The 23,755-nt window shown below is 37.6% G+C and overlaps 1 protein-coding gene across 4 annotated transcripts in view; it reads right to left on the bottom strand.

Moving 5' to 3' along the window:
• SNX9 (sorting nexin 9) overlaps positions 1-23,755 on the bottom strand; it is a 54,209-nt gene that overhangs the window by 6,569 nt on the left and 23,885 nt on the right. For all 4 annotated transcript variants that reach the window (XM_015858337.3, XM_032443381.2, XM_015858335.3 and 1 more), the window contains 11 exons: positions 19,017-19,200; positions 18,136-18,289; positions 17,038-17,122; positions 16,043-16,168; positions 15,651-15,768; positions 13,208-13,338; positions 11,845-11,948; positions 9,614-9,717; positions 6,922-6,999; positions 1,782-1,858; positions 15-104 (listed from right to left, as the gene is read on the bottom strand). In XM_015858337.3, coding sequence (XP_015713823.2) covers positions 15-104; positions 1,782-1,858; positions 6,922-6,999; positions 9,614-9,717; positions 11,845-11,948; positions 13,208-13,338; positions 15,651-15,768; positions 16,043-16,168; positions 17,038-17,122; positions 18,136-18,289; positions 19,017-19,200 — 1,251 coding nt within the window. The remainder of the gene's footprint in view (positions 1-14; positions 105-1,781; positions 1,859-6,921; positions 7,000-9,613; positions 9,718-11,844; positions 11,949-13,207; positions 13,339-15,650; positions 15,769-16,042; positions 16,169-17,037; positions 17,123-18,135; positions 18,290-19,016; positions 19,201-23,755) is intronic.

Below are 23,755 nucleotides of genomic sequence, written 5' to 3'. Positions count from 1 at the left end.
GGCCCCTCACGTACCTTATGAGCTCCTATGATGTCAGGGAAGCAACCAAGAAATCCCTTATATTCGTGATTTGTTTCCATCAGGAAGTGCAGATCTTTCTTTGGCTAATAAATAAAGCGTATGTATTATTAAAACTACCTGAGACATTAATATCACAGACACAGTAAAGAAATAATGATGTGTATAAATGGGTTGGGGAAGAAAGGAAAGGAAAGACTAGAGAAAAGTAAATGAAAAGCTTTGTTGTTTGTTGCAAATCTTTCCAAATTTAAACAGGTCTTTATTAAAATATAAGGTATAATTATATTATATATATTATATATATTTTATATAAGATATATATTTTATATATATCTTATATTATATAAAATATAAGACTGAGCACCAATAAGCAGAGGCCTCAGTTCTTTGTTTTCTTTAACACTGGCCTATGAAGTGAGGTGCTTTCCCTCAAATTCTCATAGGATTTTCTAGTCCTAGCAATTGTAACTTCAAGCAACAACACCACTGCATATATGTGTAGCTACATGGGTGCGCCTCTTTAGTTGCTGACTTGGGAGGCTGTTTAAGAGCTTCCAGATTTGCCCTTCAAATTAGGCTCTATATTTTGGAAATTAATCTTAAACACACTGCACACACTAATTTATAACTTGAATACCTATATAAAATCTGGATTTATTTAAACTAGATTGTTACTGTAGCAGGCAATTGCACATCAAGACATAATGAAAAGTAGCAAGACCTGGATCTTGCGGACATTTGGGGAATACAGGGTAAGATGGAATCCTATCCTTGATTAAATCTCATTCTGTTGTGTCAGTAACAAAGAAAGTTCACTGACATCATGAAACAAATACATGTTAAGATGAAGTAATCATTTTAGAAGCTGTAAGGTGGAATGATACAAAGATGGTAACAGATATTCAAAAGGTTATTTATAGGGAAAAACTCACTGATATGAATGCTTTTGCTGGAAATGCTGAGGCAATCTCCACCAGGGAGCAACCTCCAAGAGATGCTGTCTTAGTGGTGGTCAGCCCTTAAATGAGGTCTAGAGGAGGTGGAGTCAAGCTCCACCCCTTCTGGGAGCACAGCTAGGTTACTCTCACCCGTGCTCCCACAGCTGACCCAACACTTGCCTCAGCTGATTAATCAGTTTCAGGCTGTGATTACCAATTTCCCATACAGAAGCCAAAATGGCTTTCTGTTCCAAGAGAAATACCTCCTTTTTGCTTCCTTCCAAAAGTGATAGAATCACAGAATCATTTGAGTTGGAAAGTATCCTTAAAGGCCACCTAGTCCAACTCCCCTGCAGTGAACAGCAACACATACACCTACATCAGGTTACTCAGAGCCTAGTTCATTCTGACCTTAAATGTCTCTGGGGATGGGGCATCCTGATCCAGTGCCTCATGACCCTTACTGTAAGAAAAACTTTTTCCTTATTTCTAAATCTCCCCTCTTTCAGTCTGAAACCATTTTCCCATGTCCTATCACAAGAGACCTTACTGAAAAGTTTGTCCCCTTCTTTCTTACAGCTGCCCTTTAGATACCAAAAGGCCACTCTCTTTTCTCCACAGTGCCTTCCCCACGCTGAATAGCCCCAGCTCTCTCAGCATGGAGAGGGTGCATTTGAAACAGCAGTTTCACTTAAATGGTCTGCATCATTAGCACTTGTTACATTTTAGTAAAAGAAAAAGAGAAAGATAGTCAGATTTACATAGGTGACGTATTTGAACATGCTATGTCAGTGTGAGCAATGTGTGTCACAGTGCTTTTACCTGATCTGCTACAAGACTGGCAATTTCTTCGTAGGTTTTTCCTGCTTCTGTTATTGCTTCATTGAGATCAGATTCTCCTAGAAGTAAACACCAGTGATTAAATTACAAAAAGACACATCTTGATTCAAGACAAGTTTCTGAAATACATTCTTTTATAATTAAATAACCCTACTCATCATTTCATAACCCAAGATAATAGAAAGGTTGGAAAAATATTGGTTTTATACTATTAAAGAAGGAAAACTATTAGGATCTTGTACGAAGTGAATACTGAATGGACCATTTACCATGAATGGCACTGTTCTACCATACCAGCACCATTCATTTCCACACTTCAAAACTATATGTTGTTTAGATTTGCAGGTATTCTCCCACAGGGAGCATCAGGAAGCCTACCAGAGTAAGAAGGAAGGAAGGGAGAACAATAAGGGTAATGTCAGGAGATAAACCAACAGTGCAAAGACAGACCTGCAGTTCTGTGGGTTTTTTTAACAAATTATTTGTACTGACAAGCAGTACTTTCTCTATAATGCCCTATGGAACAGCAGTGCTACCCTTAAGATCTCCAGCACTCCTGGATCATAATTATTAAAAGGCATGAGAGGGAAAAAGAGGACCTACTAAGATTTTCTCATTGCCAACAAGCTTTCTCAGCTTCTAGGGAACTCTTCTATCATATTTACAATCTCAGTAAGAATCTCTGCTTTTGAGAATCAGCTTCTAACTTTCATCATCATATGAAACAAACAAAAGGCTGCACAAGCTACATGTAAAAATACAAACATCACCACAAATCCTAAGCTAGGCAACACCACAAGCACTCATAACACTGTATTACTAGCAGGACATGACTATGTGAGACAAAGATAGAAACAAGCCTTACATTCTTGTTTTTTCATGCCACTTCACCTTTCCAAAACAACGTTTTTTGGTGTTTTGGTTTTTTTTTTTTGTCCTTGTTACCATGTCCAAAGCACTCAGTCAACAGTATGGAAAGCAAATCAAGGTAGAGAAGGTGGAAAGTTTTATTTGCAGTTATCAAATATTAGCTTATGCAAATGTTACCCTTTCAGACACACCTTGATATTGGACAGCAGTTAACAGCCTTTAAAAAACATTCTGTTTTTATTCTATAGAACGTTAATCATTGACTTAACTGAAAATTACCACATCTCCATTTCATTAGTGATTGATTCGAACATTAAAATAGTTTCTTCTACTAGTTATTAGTAGATTAATTATCTACTAATTAATTATCTACTAACAAATTATTTTATGTCATACAGCATTATTTCATTTCGGCATGTCCTAAAGGAAACAGTAATGACTAAATGTTGCTTCAGGTCTATCAGTCAATTCTTACATTCCTTTAGACTAGTTTTATGATGCCAAAAGCTTTGACAGAAGGTGATCTTAAGCACCAGTAAGTCCAGCAATACAAATGTGGTTAAAGAAACAACAGTTTTTCTCCAATTTGAGCTTGTTAATATAAAATAAATACAAAACCAACAATAATACCATTGAGAGACCAAAAAGGTAAGTAATTCAAAAGTTACCTTCTTCCTTTTAAACTATTAAAAAAAATAATAAATCAGAGAGATCAGTTTCTCAGGGAGGAAAGTGATTTCACTATTTTGGAATTCCACAGGTCTGTGCAAAAGTAACCTTGAGTTTAGCTTAACTGTTGCTTAGGCAACTGCTATATTTCTAGGACAAAACATCGTGTGGTTTTAATTCAGTTTAGAAGCCAAGCTGGTCTAGATATTGCTGTTCATTTTGTAATGCCATAAAAAGAAAATGACCTTTCCTATCTGAGTATAAGAAAGGAAAAAGAGTGCATGTATTCAAGTAAAAAGAAAACCTCCCTTCTTCTGTGCAGAACTCACCCAAGGGACTTCCATATATCGGAGATGTGAAGATAAGCCCTCCAAACACATGCTTTTTCATGTGGGGGCAGTGAAGCATAGAGTCTGCTGCTTGTAGCAGGAACAGGATTAAGAGTTTCTACTAAGAGCAGAGGCATTCACTCTGCTATTGAAGTGTACCCTTAAAGATATGGGTAAAGGTTGTTCCAGACAGTGGATCACAATAATAGACAGTTACAAGAGTGGCAGAATAATATCTGCAGCTCCTCACATTGCATTCTTGTCTTCTGCAATCTCTTTCTCAGGTCATGCTACGTCAGTCTTAAAAAGTCAGATTTCATCTGTCACTTGCTGCACCCTTCAAGTTAAAATACATATCAGCAGAGTCAGGATATGCTCCATCAATCAGTACCTAAAACCAAACTATCTTTCTGAAGTTACTGTATGTCATTTACATGCTCTCACGACAAAGCAACTCAAATTCCACCAGCACACTGCTTCCATTAATAGCTATCAGTATGAGTTCTGGTAGGAGTCTTGTTACTTGAATAAGTCCCCATTCTCAGCTTCTCAAGATGCTAAGCTGGGAGTGGGCTGCTCAACTCGAGCCATGAAGGCTGAACCAGGTCCCATTGCAAAGATATACCAGGATGCTCTTTAATGAATGGAAAAGCAGAAGGCCCACATGCTGCTGACATCTACAATAAAACTAAAGTAGTGTTCATTAACTGTATTCCCAAGGAAAACAGAAAGGCCTTCAAAACATTGATTAAAGATGCTTGTAGAAAGACCAGTTAAAATGGCCAATAATATTCTACAGATATTTTAACACAGCCATAAGGAGAAACTGATATTTTCATTGCTTCACAGGCTTGCCTGCGTGCTGTCACAGGGAGATGAAGGAAGATGTAAAAGCGTGAGGAGTCTCATGGAGACGTTCAGCAGAGTATCTCTCTGTAGTTCAACTGGTTGGCAGATGCCAACAGTAATCACCTCTGAGGGAATACACCAGCCACGTTAGGGGAACCAATGTTCTATATGGTGTGATTAGAACAGATTTTTTTTTTTTAAATTTTTGTCAAGAAGTATTTTTCTTTTTCCGCTTAAATAATGTTTTCAGAGAATCCAGGAGTAGGAATAAGATCAAGATTAAGTTACTAAGAAACAATATGTAGCAAGATTTTTTTTGGTGGAAAATACATCTGTGATTTGCCATGTTCAGCATTGAAGCAGCCTGGAAGGCAAGATGTGCCTGCTGCTAACTGTGACTTACGTGCAACTACCTAAGAACAGTTTTGAGGGGTGACGTAGGATTAGGAAATTTCACTACAGTGGCATGGCATATCATAGCATTTGGCACCACATAAAAGAAGCTATGCTATTTAAGGCTGCATTAACCGCAGATCACCATATGATGCATTAAGATGGGTGGCTTAGTGCCGGGCTGAAATACACTAGCAGACATATTCTGGAACTTTCCAATACATATTTCTGTACCTAGATTGTACTTTCAAGGCACTTGTTCCTAAAGCAGACTGGACAGTACAGAGGCCCATGGCCAAGTTACAGGAAAACCTTTCAATGTATCACTAATAGATTTAAAAGTACCCTCGCCTCTGCAAATGCTGGAGCCAAATTCCTTATATGCCCTGTGGGTGGGAATGAATTGATAAGGCCCATTTTGCAGCTTAAGAAAAACAGCTTGAATGAATCAGCTTGACACGTGTATCTTGACTGGTGCTATCTTAAAACATTTTAGACTGAAGTCAGGAGAGAAGGCAGTGGACATTCAACATAAGGCTTCGCAGAGCAAGCAGGCAGCACTGAAGAATGAACTAAGGACAACAGAATTGTCCCATACAAACTGCAAATGAACTGACACACCAGATATGTTGCTAAAAGTCAGCTACCAACAACTGGAAATGCTCATGTAACCAAATGTATAACTGTCATCTTCAATGGTCTACCCACTTAAACTTCCAGAATTTATCATCACAAATAGGCAAGCACAGGGGAGTTGGGTATCTGAGTCAGGATGAAGATGAAGTGATTCAAATACCAATAGAAACTGAACTGAATGCCTTTCAGCATGGCTTTATAATAATAAATTTATAATCTTCTTTACCGAAAGCCCAGAAAAATCATACCCCATACTCAGCCTAGCTGATACTTCTTTGTTTGAAAGAACAGGTTCAGTGTTGCCTTTAAATACTGAGATTAGGAAAGCTGCATTCAATCAGTTCAAATTCAGGAGCTTTTGTCTCTTGCACAGAACACAGTGAATCCACAGATCTCTAACTGAAGCAGCCATCAAATGAAACTGTACATGAAGAGCAGGTGTAGCAGACTGAAGGTAGCAATAACGACACACAAAACAACACATGTACTGCATTTGTTGTCTTCTCCTGAAAACTGAAATTAAAAAGAAAAGTCCCATGTATTTTTAATTCTGAAAAAAAGTAAAAATACACTGGCGTACCAGTTATTAAAATGAACAAAATACATGGATACAGATACTATCAGTGAGAAGGGGATTCTCCTCATCAAAACACCAGGATGCAACCTGGTGCAGCTGTGCAAACAGCAGCATCCTTGCTTTGCTGTCAAGAATCATGGGGTCTACTTTTTTCATACCATCCAAATTGAAACTTTCCTTTTTAAGGCTGATCTACAAGTTTGCATCCTCACTTAAAGCTGTAATTGTTTTTCTTTTACTCCAGTAAAGAATGTGCATTCTAGTTCACACAAATTTCAATCCTTTCACAAGAATTCTTGCAACAGATTGTATCTGGATAGGAATTACTGTTTCCTAAATCATGCTGAGTGTACATAACTACACAAATTCTCTGCTTGGTTTTCATATACAAAAGTAATATTTTCAGTGAGATGCTACACTCTAAATAAGCAATCATCCTGTTCAAGCATAGGACAAAGATGAGAACAAACTACAAGAAGTATTCCAGTACTTCCAGCACCAGAAGTCCTGAGTTTCAAAATGGATTGCATTTTAATACATGGCTAATGGGGAAAAAGGTGTTAAGAGTACAAACCAAGAAACACATCGTAGTCTAAATAGTTACTGGTTAACTAAAAAGTCCCAAAACAGAAAGATTTCAGGAAGTGTCAGTGCTATCAACCTTTAACGTTTTAGAACACAGTAATTTTGCCATAAAATACAGGAGAGAATCAAGACCTTTACAAAAAACCCCAAACATAGCATGATGTAGTTGAAATATATTTTGCTAACTAAAGTACAAATGAAACTGCAGAAGTACCTTGGTAACCACTAGTGCTGAAGACCAGTGCCAGGCTCTGCAGTGCTTTTCCGATCTTCTGGTATTCCTTGGGTAGTGCTGAAAATGACAAAGGGATGGGAATAGAGGGAAACACAAGCAAAAATCTTTGAGATTTAATTTGCAGCATTTCCAAAACTTGAAAGAAGCAAATATCTAAACCAATGAGGTTTTACATCATTGCTAGTAGTGAGGCATTTATAATCACATTCTCACCCCCCTCCACCCTGCTACACAAACTTCAAAACTGGATAAAGCTCGTGCAGTTTGGATTTCTGAAGGCCACAAACAGCTGGGGAGCAGTGTACAAGTGCTGTAAAAAATGCACTGCACATCTAAGCTCAGTCCTCCAACTTACATGTACAGTGAGATTTTTTTCACCCTCTTCTATAAGGAAGGTGACATGGAACAGAAATCTAATACTTTAAGGAGAGGATTAGCTCATAGAGCTGTAATACCTAAGCTCTCCAGAAATCATGGATTTGATATTTAAAGAGACTAGAAACCAAGTTTATCTAGGAATAAAAGCTGATGTAATTATGTGAATTGTAAAATAGAATTGAGTCAATTTATTAAACATATATGCATAATTTGCAAGATGTACAGGTATGTGTTCATTACCAAAACTGACTACCACTACTCCAGAGGCCTAAAAAGCAATGTGAACAGTGAAAGCAGTTATTTTTGTTGCTGTTGTTTTATACAAACTACCTGTACTGGCAAGGAACAGAAAACAAAACAAAACAAAACAGATTTGCTTTTTGTTGTCAAATATTTGTGCTCATGAGGGTTGACAGCAGTTTTTGGTTGTTCTAACATTACATACAATTGGATTTTGATTACATTATTGATAATCTGTAAAATCATTTCCCAAGAGTTAGATAATTTATGCAAACTAATGTTTCTTATGGATCAGGCACCATTCAGAGTACTAAAGCTCTTTTGTTCAGCCATTAACTCATTCCTGATACCCCCGTGGTAACTTCAGCAAAGAACATCTCCATTCCATTTGCATTTCTGATGTTCCCACCGTTAGTCATTTTTAAATGGTATGGAATGGAATGCATGTAAATATTGCTCAGGAAGTGCCCAAAATAGTTCTGATTAGGAGTTCAGACAAGAGCTGACAGGGAATTTATATTCTTCAGTTTTTCAAGTCCAGATTTTACTATTCTCCTTTTTCCATTTGGTATGAATGTTTGAAAAGTTAGCAGTTAAAAATGCCAATCACATCTGACCTTTTTTTTTAATGCAAGTTAATTAAAAGCTGTGACCATTGTAAGAAATGATTATATACCTAAAACATCATTACATCCCTAAAGCACTTATGCCATAAGTTCAGAGAGATTTTAATGGTGAACAGAATAATGAATTTCTGCTGCAGCACAAGTCACAGCCAACCTTTAACTACTGTGTTTTGGTCATTTTCTTCTGTGACCACAAAACAATGCTATCATTCTAGTCTTTGCTGACAGTCCCTCCTCCATCCCCTGCCCTTTACTTTCCACCCAGAATTGCCAGTGATCCCCCTAGTGAAATGTGGGCTGTACAATGTTAGAGTTGTGTTTTGTGAAGTAAGAAAGTTTAGATTTAGACTATTTTTAATGTTAGCAGCAGGAAGGTAAGTGATGTGTGGAAAGAAACCTTCTTCATCAAGTGGAGAAATGTAAATAGTACAAAACCGTATCCTTCAGGTGCTAACGCCATCACTACCAGAAGAGACTGAGCTCCTACATTTCCCGTTCCTGCCAGTCAGCTCCAGATTGTCAGCCTCAATGTAAGATTAGATAGCGATGAAGAGATAACTCAGGAGATATGACAAGTCTGGGGACAACGTACTCTGTGAGTATTAAAAAGCGCAGGGTGGGGAGGGTGGGGGGAAGGAAAGAAAAAAAAAAAAAAATGTAGATTTGAGGAGAATTATATAATGGGCCTCACATAGTCAGACACTACAGCCTGCCCTGAAGTGTTTATTATGATTCTCAGCTGTAGTACCTGCTTCCTTTAATAGCTGCCTTGTGCTGGCCACAAACACTGAACACTGCTGTGGACTAGGAAATTAGTGCCCAGGCAGTCATAGGGACTTGGTGTGAAGTTCTGCAACCCTAAATATCTGCAGGAAGGAAGAGACAAGATAGGAGAGAAAAAAAGAAAAAGAAAAAAAGAAAAAAGAATTGGGCTAAAGGATAAGTTATAATCAAATTCCTCAGTGTTTTTTTGGTTTTTTGTGTTTTTTTTTTTTAATTAAAAGAAAACTTTTTCAACTCTTTCCATTTTTATATCTCCTAGCATGCAAAAATAAAAGGTTAATAAAGTGCAACAATTTATGACTTGATTAAAGACAGGTCTACTTTGCCCACATCACTAAAATGTAGATGAATGACAAATAGAATGGATGCAACAAGGATTTTAGATGGATGACTGGAATTATTTAACTTAAAGTACTTTTAAGCCTATAGGTGGGGATCAGAGAGTTCTATTATAGGCAAAAACACCAAAGAACTGAAAAAACCTGTACAACTCATCCTCTCAGACACCAAAAACTGCAAGAAAGGCATATAATTCTCATTATAATTTAGCATTTCCTTTGGTTTTAAACTGTACTTTGACTTACAAAAGAAACAAACAAGAGAACAAGAATGAAAACACTGTTGAGTTCAGAAGAGACACTTACGCCCTGTACACCTCTTCCAGTGCTCTTGTCCCACTGTCAGCAGCTCTCTAACTCCATCATCCATTGCTTTGGTGAACCTACCCACTGCTTCACATTTCTGCTCTCTGGGGCATTTGGAAGAAGCAAAAACAAAAAAGCAATTTAAAGAAATGCATTACTCTAACTTTAAACAAAACATCCACAGAGCACTAAATACAAAGAGGATTCCACACTAACAGGAAATTAGATAGTTATAGGAGCAGCAAAACTCACGTAACACTGAATAAATACAAGTAATTGTTCCAGACTTTTTTATGGAAATCTGTCAAAGTACTAGTAAAATTGTTTCAGTAAATAGCGTCTTTTCACTGAAGAACTAGTGAACACTGCAAAACTTTAACCCAGGAACTATTGAACAACCTGATTTGCCCACTTGGAGAAGTTTTGACTTTCAAGACTATATAAAGAATATTTCATTAAAAAGGAAGAATTAAGGCATTTGACCAGACTTGACAGCATAGCTGTCTGTACTAATGTGTAAGTTCAAACAAACATTTTTTATAGCACCCTGAGAAATCCCCAAGCACTGTAACATGGTGTGAATGGCCCAAGGCATCAGAGCCACCTCGCAGAGCCAGGAAGTAGGTTCTCAACAACACCCCAGGCTGACCACCTCAGAGGCTCTGTTGGAGTTGCCCAGTTTGCAATAGGGGTTTCTCACAGAAACACTAACAAGACTGATGGGGTAGGGTTTAGAAGTGATACAGCAATGCTACTACATGAAGTCTGTCCCACTGGTGGTCTTGCCTAATGTAACAGAAGGGCTTTTTGCAAGTGTTCCTATCAGCGCTTGCTCTCTCTTGGGTACTACAAGTGGTTTTCAAGCCACTTATCTTCAGATACCTAAGACCCACATATAAACAGAAGAAAAAAGCTGTCATCCTGAATGGAGATTTTACAAGCATTTAAATTATATACCTATGGGTATACAAGATGCACTCTGTCCTGCACAAAATCCTCCCTCTTGTTCATCTCCTTAGGCTTTTATACCACTAGGATAACTATAGCACACCACTTCAGAAAAGCAGATAAGTTTGAAATTCTCATGTTCAAAGTGGAAATGACATACGAACATCCATTCTTTCTAATTAGCACAGAACTGCTACAGCACAGATATTATACGTGCCTTAAAAAGCACTGCAGCACTTGCATACAGCACACACTGGGCTATTTCCACCTGTAGGAACACTATTGTTCTTGCTACTATAAATACTTCTAATTCTGTCATCATCATATCATAGTATCATAGTCTCGTGCGGGTTGGAAGGGACCTTAGAGATCATCGAGTCCAACTCCCGGGATTCAAGCCTCTGTGTAGCAGAGCGGCACTTCTACCACTTGCGCCACAGGGGGGATTCGAACTGTCCCACTAGTTTATTCATTATTTTGGATACAAAACATTATCCAGATTTCTACATTCTACAACATGTCATGGATGCTGTGTACCTATTAAGAAAAATGATGATGCTTGAGTGCAAAAAAGACTGCAAAGTAAATCTCATCTTTTACAGGGTACCAAACTTACATGTCTACCACCAAGAGAATTACACATAAACAATGCATGTGTGTTATAGATAAGCACACATAAATTATATATAAATTTACACCTCCAGAAAAATATAAAAAAACATAATCCATCTCAAATGAAGTTCAGTTGTTTAAATCACTTTATATTTGAAATGGTTTCTCATGGATTCCAGTCATTACAGTGATACCATATTTGTATTGTGTGCAAGTATTTTTACAGAAATTCTGTTTTCCTTTGTGGTCCGCTTATTGTTATCCTAAGCTATCTGACAGATCTAGCACAGAACTGTTCACAGTTGAAGGATTAAAGAACAAAATATAATTTCATGGGATGTGTCAGTAATCTCTCATCAATTAGCTTTGCATAAATACTTTCAAGATCACCATTCAGCCACTGAGGGCAGAGATATCACGTGGTGTTCCATCCAATTTTGGGAAGATTTATATTAAAATCTCATATTCACAGTTTTTCAGCTCCGCCTTGATAAGTACCTCTTCAAACTCATGAATGCGTATGTCTATGTTTACTACTTCAGTTTTACATTAACTCAGTATATGTCATCTACTCAGATGTAAAATATCCATTGTAAAAAGCCACACAAGTACAAGAAAGCGTAACACAAACCAATCAAAAATATACTAAAACAAACACACCAACACCTTACATTTCTACCATGTCAAGGTCAGGAGCTTCTGGTTCCATTGTGGAAAAGATCATGACTCCTACAGTTTCATCTTTTTCTGCCTTCCGCTTTCCAGTTTTCCATTCCTTGAGGAAAGACAAAGATCATCATTGCTCATTCACCTTTAAGGACGTGCACTCAAGTGTTTTTCCCCTTTTGCTTATGTACTTCGTTTTCTAGATTTTGTGGTAAAAGGGCCCTTTTGCACGTTACTGAAATATGGTATAAAAGCAATTATATTCAGCTGTATGTGCACACGTGATAGTGCTGATATCAGAAGCTGCTCAAGGTGATCATAAGACTCTTATGCAATTGTCATACTAAGCATACTAAATGGAAACAGAAGGAAAAAATTCCAGATGCATCACCTCTGCTCTGTTTATGTCAATCTGTAAGTTAGAATCTAAGAGCCACTGATTAACTAGCATGGTTATAAAACTCACCATTGTCCAGCTGAATAGTATGTAATTAGGACTACAATTATTACGTTAGTAAGCCTTTTCTTTCAAATAATCAGGCTGGAATAGAATTCAGGAAGTCTGCAGTCCAACAACCTACTCAAAAGGGGTCAGACATGAGGGCTTTATTCAACCTAGTCTTAAAAACCTGCAAGAAGCATTCGCTTTTTGAGTAGGAGTCTATATGAATTTAGTACGACTTTTATGGTGAAAATAGCAGTTTTCCTGTTCACTTCCTCATTAGTAGACACCTGACATCTAAATTATTAACAGAGCTGAAGCTCAATCATGAATAAAGTACTATTTATTGAAGGTGAAGATATTAATCCCCCTAAAAAGAACCCTATAAGTAAATGAAGGGAAGGGACAGGGAGGAAATCAGAAAGGGCCTGGTATATTGGGTCAGGCTGCAGCATAACCCTATTACAACTGATTGCAGTGAAAACTGTGTTTGGTGATTTTTGTTTGTTTTTAAATATAGAATGGGATCAAACACATTTCAGTTCTGCAACAAATCAGTTTCTATTGTTAGCAAAGCAACACCAACCAGAGGACTGCAGCAAGTCTGACAGAGATGGGTAAGGAAAAACCCCAAATCATTTCTTATATGTGTTCCCTTTCTGCTGGAGGACACAAACTGTCCCTAGACTGGCAGCAAAGCTACTTTCAAGAGTTTATCAGTTAGAGTGGCATACTGTACTTCACAAAAGCAACTTTACATCTTACTTTAACCAGTCAGCTCAATCTACTAAACCCAGTAGATCACAGATCCTCTCTGCTGCCCACAGGGGGCAGACAACTGAAATGACTACAGACTGCAATTCTTACTTTGAAGGGGGAATGGGGGGGGGGGGGGGGGGAACAATTCAATTTCAGCCATTTCCTACCTTCTCGTCTCGGAAATTGAGAAACTGCTGGAAAAGTTCACTTTCTGAAACAATAGGATGGCGACACATCCTTGTCATCCAAGCTTGCAGCCTCTCCATACGCATTTTGATAAATTCTTCTTCAAAGCGCCCTGTTATATATTGAACAGTAATGGTTATATTTCCATTTCAGCAATTGGCTTTTCTTTTTTATATTTATGTGTGAGTATTTATATATACACACACAAACACACTAAAAACCCACATACAGAACCTATAATTCATCTTCTGAGTTATTAAATAGAGGCAGAACTTACATTAAGTAAACATTAAGGTAACTAACTCGAAAGCCTTCAGTTCACAGTACTGGGTATTGGTCCTTTTAAGGACAGTTAGCAAATACTGAAAGAACACAAACCTCACACACAGTACAAATAACATTTTGGAAAAAAGAGATAAATAGACGTTTGGATGGAAAAATTAATATAGGCAGATGATCCAAGACAAGCCAGGCATGGACTTGGAATGCATACGTTTTTCTGATAGAGCCTAACAAATTCTTGGCAGGGCTCTATGATGTTAGAGAAAAATGAACCACCTACTTCCAAGGACATCATACCCTAAATAACAAAGCATTTGTATTTGAGCAGTTCAATTTCAAACAGCAGATTTTAAAGGGCAATGCCTCTCACAGCCATAGTTCTATATAAGCAAATGAATGTGTTTGATAAAACAGAAGTCTCAATAAATATTACATATGAACTGATTATAATACATATATGACTCAGAAACTGATTTTTTTTGTCAGTTAGGTTACAGCACTGAGTAACCAAAAAAAAAGTATTTTTTAAACCAGTACTGCTTCAGTACTGCGTGTTTATAAGAATCTTTTAATTTTAGCACAAACCATGTCTTAAGAGAATAACTTCTAATTTTAAAAAATGCACTACAGACTTCTTAAACACAAAATTGAATAGGATATATTTGAAAGAAATGAGTGATTCCTCCAGATAACGAATGCATGTAGTTTCAATAGAGTTCTACTGTAAAGTTACTATGGCAGCAGCTTGACAAGGGTGGATTTTAAAAATTATTTTTAAATTTCTAATATGAAAAGTGATAAGCACAATTTGTCAGTGATAAGCACAATTTGTCAGTGTTTCCTGTAACACTTCAGAGAAAAAATAAAAAAAATAAAAAAGAAATCCAGAGGGAAAATTTAATTGAGATGCCAAAGTCTTGAATATTAAGATGCAGATCAAATGAAACCTAGGGACTCCAGCATGTCTTCTGGTTTCCTTTCAGTCCATAAGCACAAGTTAATCTAAGAATATTGGTGAATTCCTAATATGAGGCTATCTAAAGGGAGGGGAGGAAGTCACTTCCTCACTTTTCTGTTTCCTCGGCATTTATCCCAGCATTTGCATCAATGCTTAGCTTTCTTCAAACACAACTGGACTGCTGCATTTTTACTGATGCCCACAGCCGCGTGGTTGGCTACATGCCTGCTTTTGCATGCTTGCTTTTGGTTGGTTGTCCTAAAGACTTTGTAAAAATCTTACCATAAAACATACAAGTAAAAATAGGCAGAAGTAATGCATTTTCCTTTTATACAGGTTTACATTCCTTTCCTCACAAAGCAGAAAGGGAACAAGAGACAAGTGAGAATATGCAGACTGCACATTCAATTATAGTTAATGAATTCATGAGCACTTAAGTTGTCCAATCCCTCTTTCCTAGAAGTAAGAACAACTGACTTTCACAGGCTTTGAAAATTTTAGTCAAGCCGAATGGGCATCAGACTGGAGCACAGTGCTATACACACAAAATATGCTTTCCAGAACAAGTGTGAAATCAAGCAATAGGAGGAATAGCTGCACCATTTTACTTATAGGCAAAGAACAGCTTATAGGAGGATGCTCCCTTTCCTCTGAGAGCTTTACTGCAAAGGTCCTACAACACAGCACTTTCACAATCAAATGCAAAGAAAAGTAAAACAAAAATCTCAAAACAATTCCTCCGGATAGTCAAATAGAGAACATAACTAGTTAATTATTTTCTCCAACAGCAAATATTTTCTGTAATAATAGGGAAATAACAGTAAATAAACAAACAAACAAAATCTATTTTATCTTGGCTTTAAATCAGTGGCCTAGAGAAATAAACTGGAGATATGAAATGATGCTTTTAGTAGTGGTGTTTTGTTAGCAACAGATAGTTAGTTTACCATAAATACTGAACAATGAAAAGTGTTTTTTTTAATCTTTTTTAAAGAAAATGGGAGGTGCTGGAGTCACTATCTGTGGAGGTGTGCAAGAAATGCTTAGATGCTGTGCTGAGTGACATGGTTTAGTGGGAAATGTTGGTGAAAGTGGACAGTTGGACTGGACGATCTTGGAGGTCTTTTCCAACTTTGGTGATTCTAAGATTCCCATAAATCCACAAACAAGTAATAAACATTTACCTGTTACTTGCTTGTCTGGAAGAGATGGGATTGGAATGGCTAATCCAAATTTAACCAGGAGACGTTCGTACAACCAGTCAAAGTGCTTGTATCTGTGGTTGACAGATCGATTAGTGTTCTGTAAGAGAAACACAACTCTGAATTCTGACAGGCAACTACAGATAGCAACATGAAACAAGTGTGACCAGTAAATATGTGGAACGTGAAATAAAACTTACAATGTAGAGCCTTGAATCTACAGTTACAGAACTAAAACCGCTAGGAAATAAAGTTACTCTTTGGGGAAAACTGGTGTCAACCATCATTTACAACTCAGTTACCAACTTGAACAAACTTATTTGTCTGTACTAATGACCCACATTTGTGAAAGAGCCTGTTTCAGATACACTTACAGTGCAGGTCAGCTGATACTCAATGTAGCTCTTGAGACCGTACATTTTTGAACCTTTTTTGGGATCTGCTACCACACAATCAAACGTAGAGGTAGGATAAACCCACATTGGGCCATAATCACCAATCTGTAAGAAATTGCAAATATTACTGTTTTTAATTGAATACATGACATCGTACCAGCTGCAAACAAGGAAACAAATACATTCCATATATCAACAAAGAATATTTCCAAAACAGTTTCTAACTCTTCATTTAAAAATTAGCCTAAGAATCAGGAAACACAGGGGTTTCCTGCAGCTAGAGATCATTTACCACAGTTGTATTTAAGTATTTTTATATATACATATTTTTTTTTTCCAAATAATTAAGGAGCATTGTAGGTATTACGACCTCGACCACATTTCACTATAATAGTATAGATCTAGAACAGTCAGTTTGTTAGATCAGCAGATGAACTCATCATCATGACTGAATATAGGAAACCTTCATGAATGTACTTCACATGAGGCAACTATCTAGAAAGCTGAGACAGGGTAATGCATTTTCTGCCCTCTCCATATCAACAAGGCTTGTTTTTCACATTCATAAATAATGCAGGTAAGAAAAATGCTATTAAAAATAATTTTGAAAACATTAGTACACTTAGAAGAGTTAAGACTCTGAGTCTGAAATAACCTTCAGTGATAAAGGACTCTGAAATGTGGTCTATTGTGACTTTAAGTGGTGTACAGTTTCACAATGACAGTGACATTTCTAATTATGTATTAAGCACTGATTTTGTCTAACCCAGATACATTTAACAACCCTGAGGCTAAAAGTTAACCTGGGTAAGAAGGGAAGTGGAAAGAATCTAAAAAATGAAACAAAACAAAAAACCAACACCTAAAACAAGTCAGAAATCAGCTACCACCCTGATAGAAATAGAAATAACCAAACAAAAATACAGCCAACCCACTAAACAAAAGTCACACGCACTTATCCACCTCCGACTTACGATAATGGGAATCTTCTCTTTTGGTTTTGCTAGCTGCTTTGCCAATAAATACTGTTCCATTCCAGGTTTTGCAAATCCAGGAAATCTAACCAAAACAAAGCGATAAGTTTACTTTGCATCCTATTTCAATATGTGCAGAATACACCACCACTAAGAAAAACACTTAGCATTTCTCAAAAACAGAAAAAAATTGTGACAGGTTACCAACTGTTCACCCAGAAGGAGAGAAGTTTGAGCTGCTAATCTCCATCTTTTGTCTGTGTAATACAGGCCCCTTCTTGCATGACATGTAGTTAGTTGTGATCTGCAGTCCACCAGAGCAAATGTAATAGTAGGGCATGCACTAACATTTGCCATGCCATTCATTGCAGCCCATACTTTGCAGATGCATACATGCAATTACACACATGCACACCTTGCTGTTTCAGACAATGAGAATTCAATCATCTGAAATAACAATGGAGTGCAGATTTAAAAAGTACTTCTAAGCATGAGTTGAAATAATTTGTCCACTAATTAGAAAAAAAATGCATAAAAATCACTGTAGCATCCTTAAAGCCTGTGCAAGGGCTTTATGAGTAGCAAACAGTGGTTCTCTTTTTAATTAAGAAGATACTTAGCTCTTGAAGTATCAATAATCTACTATTTGCTTGAAGATACACTGCAAGTTTGACATACTTTTCAGACAAATGCTTTTAAATTATTTTTATGCTGGTCATACTGAATAGATTTGCAACTAGTAGATGCCACACTGCAGCATAACTGAACAAAATGTCCACTGATGAACAAAATCAACCATCTGTGAATGACTAGTCACTATGAACTTAACCAACAGTACGTCCAGAAATACAGAGCTTGTAAAAGCATTATTTGTTTGCATAATGTCTCCAAAAATAGTTTTGTGATGTACTTCCAGATTTTCTTGAATCTACATTATCTAATCACATAGAGCCAATACTTAATCCACATATATTTTTACCCCCCAAAATATTATTTACACTGCATATCTCAAGAAGGTTTAACAGCAACACATCTATGCTACTTGAAAAATTCCAGTTCTCATCAATATAGACACATCTGTTCTGTATTTTCCATTACTTGTTAAGTGGTAGCTTCATAGCAGCTGCACGAGAGTTTCCACGTTGGGACCCCCCAGCCTCTGAAGACTCAGTTTCCTTGTAACCAAGGTAAGATGGTGAAGACGATTTTGGGTCATCCCAGTCATCATCCCAATCATCGTCATCAGCAGCTGCTGAAGTGGAAAGGAAGGGTTAAGACAGTTACACACTTTCTGTTTAGAAAGCAGAAGCACACTCCTCAGCACTCATACACGAATAATCAACAAGGTAAATATAGTGAAGAGCTAGCTGGATCTTGTATTTTTTTATTCTTCTTCAGTCATAATTCCCACCAAGTACATCCTGACCAACACTACAATAGAAATCCACTGGGGCAAGAGTGATTTTGTGCAAAAATACAACATAAAACAGCACTGTTCTATATTCATATACTACAGGCTAGTAATATCCAGTTGCAAGTTTTCCTCTTAATTTAGATTTACTACACATAGGTGAGGAGCCTTCTGAAAGGCCACCATCTTCCTAAAAATCAAGGATTTGGAGACTACGTCTTCACAGACCTGATGGCATTAATTCAAGGGTGTTTAAGTTCCAGCTATTCAAGTTGCAAGGTGTCTAAAAACAGATCACCTGTGAACAAGACTCTGTGTTGAGGCAAGTTTGAGGCACTTATTATTGTGGATCTGATTTTTATTTTTATTATTACTTTTAAAACCAAACAATGACCTTCATCATTTTAGTATTCAATTTACTCATATGATGATTTGCTACCTCGAAGATTTTTATATTTACTTTTTAATCAAGCAATTCATTTCCTACAGTTATGAAAGATTAGGCAATTCCTACATCCACTGTCCACCTCCTCTAATTTACTCAAAAGTATGAGCATTATTAGCATACCTGGTCCTTGATATGCCTGTGGATGACCAAATGTTGCTGCTGTATCCCAGTTATTTGAAGCACTGTTCCTCTGGCCAGCTGCATTTTCAGGTTTCGTTGCCCAGCCGTCTCCAGAGGTTCCATTATCCCAGTTCCCAGACTTCCCAACATTCCAGCCTGACCAAGGATCACTGGCGTTATTTACCTACATTGTGTAAACGGAAGACAAAAACAAAGAAGGCATTGATGAAGACATGAGCAAAGAACACACACGTTCTTCCTGAAGTCTTAGATGTTCTGCTGATAGGCTGCAAGTTTGCATTCAGCACTTCATATTTGTTCACTTCAGTAGCAGCAGCCAAATCATACTACACAGCTCTAAAATGCAGTAAGCACCCGGAAGAACTGATCAGCTTTCCAGCAATGTGACACTAGTACATGGCAATAAATGTTATACCTCCCAAAAGAACTTAAACAATTTGTTCCAATAGTCTTAGGAACCCGTGGTAAAATTTACTTTACTCTAACACTGAAAGTATGACGTATGTGAACTAGTAGATATGTCAACCTACAGACTAACTACAATATCTAAACCAGAAACTTGAAAGGCAATGACTAGTATTTTACTGAATGTTTATTTTGTCAAATGCAGATCAGTGTCTTCACTAAAAGCAAATCCTAAGTTGCCCACCACCAATATTGGTTGTACCAGTTTGGGAGTTATGGCCAGGAATTTGAGCAGCTTCCCTGTTAGAGCTTAATTCATTTAAAGCAAAGATGAAGGAAGAAAACATCTGCTAGGAAAGCGTATGGCATCTCCCTGTAGACCTAGTCCCCCAGCATAAGCTTCTGGTGAAGGTAATCACGTACCCTTCTACTAAATTTGCAGTGGAGGTGGAAACCTCAGGAAAAGAGCACAGAGCAGACATGTCTTTAACTACTACATCCATTTCTCAGGATCACCTGGCAGTAAGCTGGATTAATAACCTAGCATCCTGCTCTGCAATTTGATTTTTAACACTGCACTTTGAAAAAACATTGATTAGTTAAGTACAGTCTACTCCAAAGTCTTCAGTGCTGAGATTAACTGGTAGAAAGAGGAAAAAAAAAACCCCACAAATCAAAACCCACACACCCAAAGTGTAGGAGGAAGGAGGAGGAGAAGGGGAAGGAAAGAAAATAAAGCCTACAAAGCTCGCCTTGTTCAGCAGAGGGAGGAACTGAGTTTTGTAAGAGTGGGAAAAAAAAATCTCAAAGCCTGCAATATTCAGTGCACCATCTTTATCATGATGCCTTATATAGTTAATTGCTATAACAACTTACACAAAACCATAACATTTACATGAAACTTGGAGCATTTTCCAGGGGCAGAAGATTTACTAAAACTCCCACTACAAGCCAACTTACTGTCCCCAAACCCTCCAAAAATCTTCAACATACCCACATTCCTTACAAAACTTAAAATTTAAACAGAAATCGTTTCAGCTAACTACCAAGACCACTCCTCTGCAAAACCTGAGTAAGGTTTGTTACACAATTTTATTGTATCAAGAGCATCATATTCTGCCCACTGCTTAGATACACAAATACTCTAATTATGCTGACACATTACTTATCTGCAGTTCTTTGAAGTAAACCTCAGGAATCATAGAAGGTGAGCTCTGGCTTTCGCTTTCCCTAAAACAAAGTCTCCTGACAGTCAGACTTCACAGTCACTATCACACTTTTAAAGAGTTGAAAAGGCATGTACTACTGACATTGCACAGTGCCTGTTCTCTAGGCACAGAGTCTCCAGGAACTGAAAATCAAGGTGAAAGCCTCCACGCTGAGTGGAATTCTCCATTCAGAAGACCCAAGAGAAGTAAGTGAGCCAGACAACAGTTGGTCTCTAGGAAATGCTTGAGTGAGAGCGGCTGTGTGGACAGCACCTACAATGGTAACTTTAAAAAGAAAAGATGAAACTGATGCAAAAGCACTACTCTGTAGGAGAGCTACATTGCTGAGGTCTGCCGATTCTTGGACAGCTGATACACACTGCTAATTACAGTGAAGTTGCTGTTGGCTTAGAGGGTACCAGGCTGCTCTTCTTACGATGTTCACCCCATTCAAGTTTATGTAAAGTGAAAAAAACCCAAACAACATGCCATCAGTATTTATTGTTTTTGTTAAAGGAAAACACAAACGTTGGGTCTCACCCACATGGAAAAGCATGTCTGCTCCTAACGCAACTTAGAGAGCACCTAGAAGAGTTTGCATAATATTCATTTGCATATACTTCTGCAATATATATTGGGCTGATCACTTGCAACTGAAAGCCCAGAAGTGGGATGACTGCCAAGAGGTTGAGTAAAGTTTTCCTCTTCTCTGCAGTTGATGTGAAATCTGGTATGTGAGTGGGTGGCAAAGAAACCTTAAGATTCACTGCAAAATAAGGGGGAGGTAATAACAATAATACTGAGCACAGTACTAAAGAATGGCTGTCAAAAGCGATCTTCACTGAACTTGCAGACAGCTGCTGATACACATTAAATGCTGTACAGCAAGGGGAAACAGATTACTTAAACTGCTTCTTGAGATGTTTTATCTTTGGGCCTACAGGGAAGCGCTACTCTGAAATCAGAGTTTTACCTCTGAGATGTCCAAAAAAAGCTTTGGGATAAACTCTTTCCTCCGTGCAGGTGACCCATATGTGCTATTCTCATTAAGCTCCTTTCAGCTGAAGGGCATGCATTTCTTTCTAAGGCACTGGCAAAGAGGGTAAGAGACAGGTTAGGGATGTGTACACAGGTGACATATCTAAGAGTGTTTACAGGTCACCCTTCATCTTTCTTCAAATGTTTGTCTATATATACACACGCTGTGGATGTTTCCAAGCAGTAGCCAAAATCAGTGAATGTAGAGAAAGCCTCAGGAATCCAATGGTCTGCCTTCCTCAGTGTCTCACAGCAACATGGAGGCCCAAGTAAAGACAGATCATTTATTAAAAGAATAATCTCAGTTCCACTCAGCAGTTCTTCAGATTTCAGCAGCTGACAAGTTCCACAAGAGAAACCATTTCTATGGCTTAGCTCTGGTTGACTAAACTTTAATTAGGCCAGCAAGTATTCTGTAAGTGATTAGCTTGTGTGTTCTCACATCTTCAGCATTCCATAACTGAAACTGATAATCCTCTGATCTCTCTTTAGGCAACATAGAAAAGATGAAAAGTCCCTGCAAGAAACTGTTATTTAATCTAAGGACACAGTACACCTAACATCCAAGTATACAAAGCAATCTCAAACACAAATGCACAAGAAAAAAATGCCACACCACACGTATTTAGAAACTAATCAATCTTCAAACGAAATGCTGTGTCTCTGCTCCTCAAAGTAACATCAAATAAGTACACTGAGATTAAACTGAAGGACAAATACCTTACAGGCAACTGATTTTCCCTTTTGTAGGCCACTAGAGCCCTGTTCACTACTGCTGCTCTAGGAGAAAAACTAGAAGAAACACAACTATCTGGGAGAAAGACAATAGAGGGAACATATTGCTAAATATTTTAAGAATTTTCCATTAAGAACAGATGCAAACTCAACTTTAAAACTAGAGGATGATGGGTGAGGGGGATGGGGAACAGACAGGAGAACTGTAGCATATTTTTGAAGATCTAGTTATAGTTGAATGAGAAAAAGAATTTCACCACAACAGCAAAATTCCCAGCTTAGGGATGGAAGGTCACTGTCTTCATCAAATGAATCAAAAATGAAACACAACGAAGCAACATTTTTGGTATCTTCTAAGAATCTGAAGTTATAAAAAATAAAAAAAAAAAACCAAAAAACCTCTATCACTGTGACATTACTCTGTCCTAGCTAAAACACCTTTTTTTGACCTCCTGGCCACATAAAGAATTCCTGGCAGACTCCTTCCTTACACTGATGGATGCTTCTGATAGAAGAATGGATCAATTTTACTCCTAAAGGACAAAAGCCAAGACAAACCAAACAATGTTCAGATGTTAAATCTAAGCTGAGTACCCCAAAAGATCCAGGTAGCTGTGCCACCAAAAGTAATTATTTCCAACTGTACGAAATAGATCTTGAAACCTGCTCCAATTGACAGAAGCCATGCTGAATAAGTAAGCGGTGAAAACAAGCTCACTTATATCAAGGAAAGTCCAGGACAGCCAAAGCTGCAGTGAGAACTATGACACTTGGGAAGAGCTACTGAAACAGAGGCTATTCACAAAGTAGCTGAGAAGCTGCATTGATTCACGGTAGGTTTTCATCTATTAACTTCTGACTCAGCTGAAAGAAGCCATGTTTGTGAGGCAAAGTAGTATTTCTAGAAAGATTTATCATTTGAAAGAGAAAAGAAAAAGCCCATACTTCAGTGATGGGGCGAGGGGAGGGAAAAAGTCCCATCTGTTAGCATCTTAGCTTTAGCTTTGTCATTTACAATTCTACATATTTATCCAATGAGGATCTTGCAGAATTCTGTTTTCATTACCCACACAGGAATATTTAAATGGCAATCAGGTCACCTTAATAATCCTTGTTTTCTTTTTACTTGGATTCAGTCCCTAATGGTTTCTTCTCAAAACACAGATGAGAAATGTCAGAGACTTATCCAAGTAGCAGTAAAGCCAGAAACAGAAGAGATTCCCTGTTTCCCTTTGATATTGTTCTCTAGATATCCCAGGGTGAGGCTACGAAAATGAACCAGGCTTTATCCTCTCATTTTGGGAAATGCTCTCTGTATTCCTGTTTGGTAAG

Source organism: Coturnix japonica, chromosome 3, assembly GCF_054131305.1.
Source record: "Coturnix japonica strain WE chromosome 3, WE-NBRP24, whole genome shotgun sequence".
Classification (NCBI taxonomy): Eukaryota; Metazoa; Chordata; class Aves; order Galliformes; family Phasianidae; genus Coturnix; species Coturnix japonica.
Note: the sequence above shows the minus strand (reverse complement) of the source record. Positions and strands in the feature narration are given on the sequence as shown.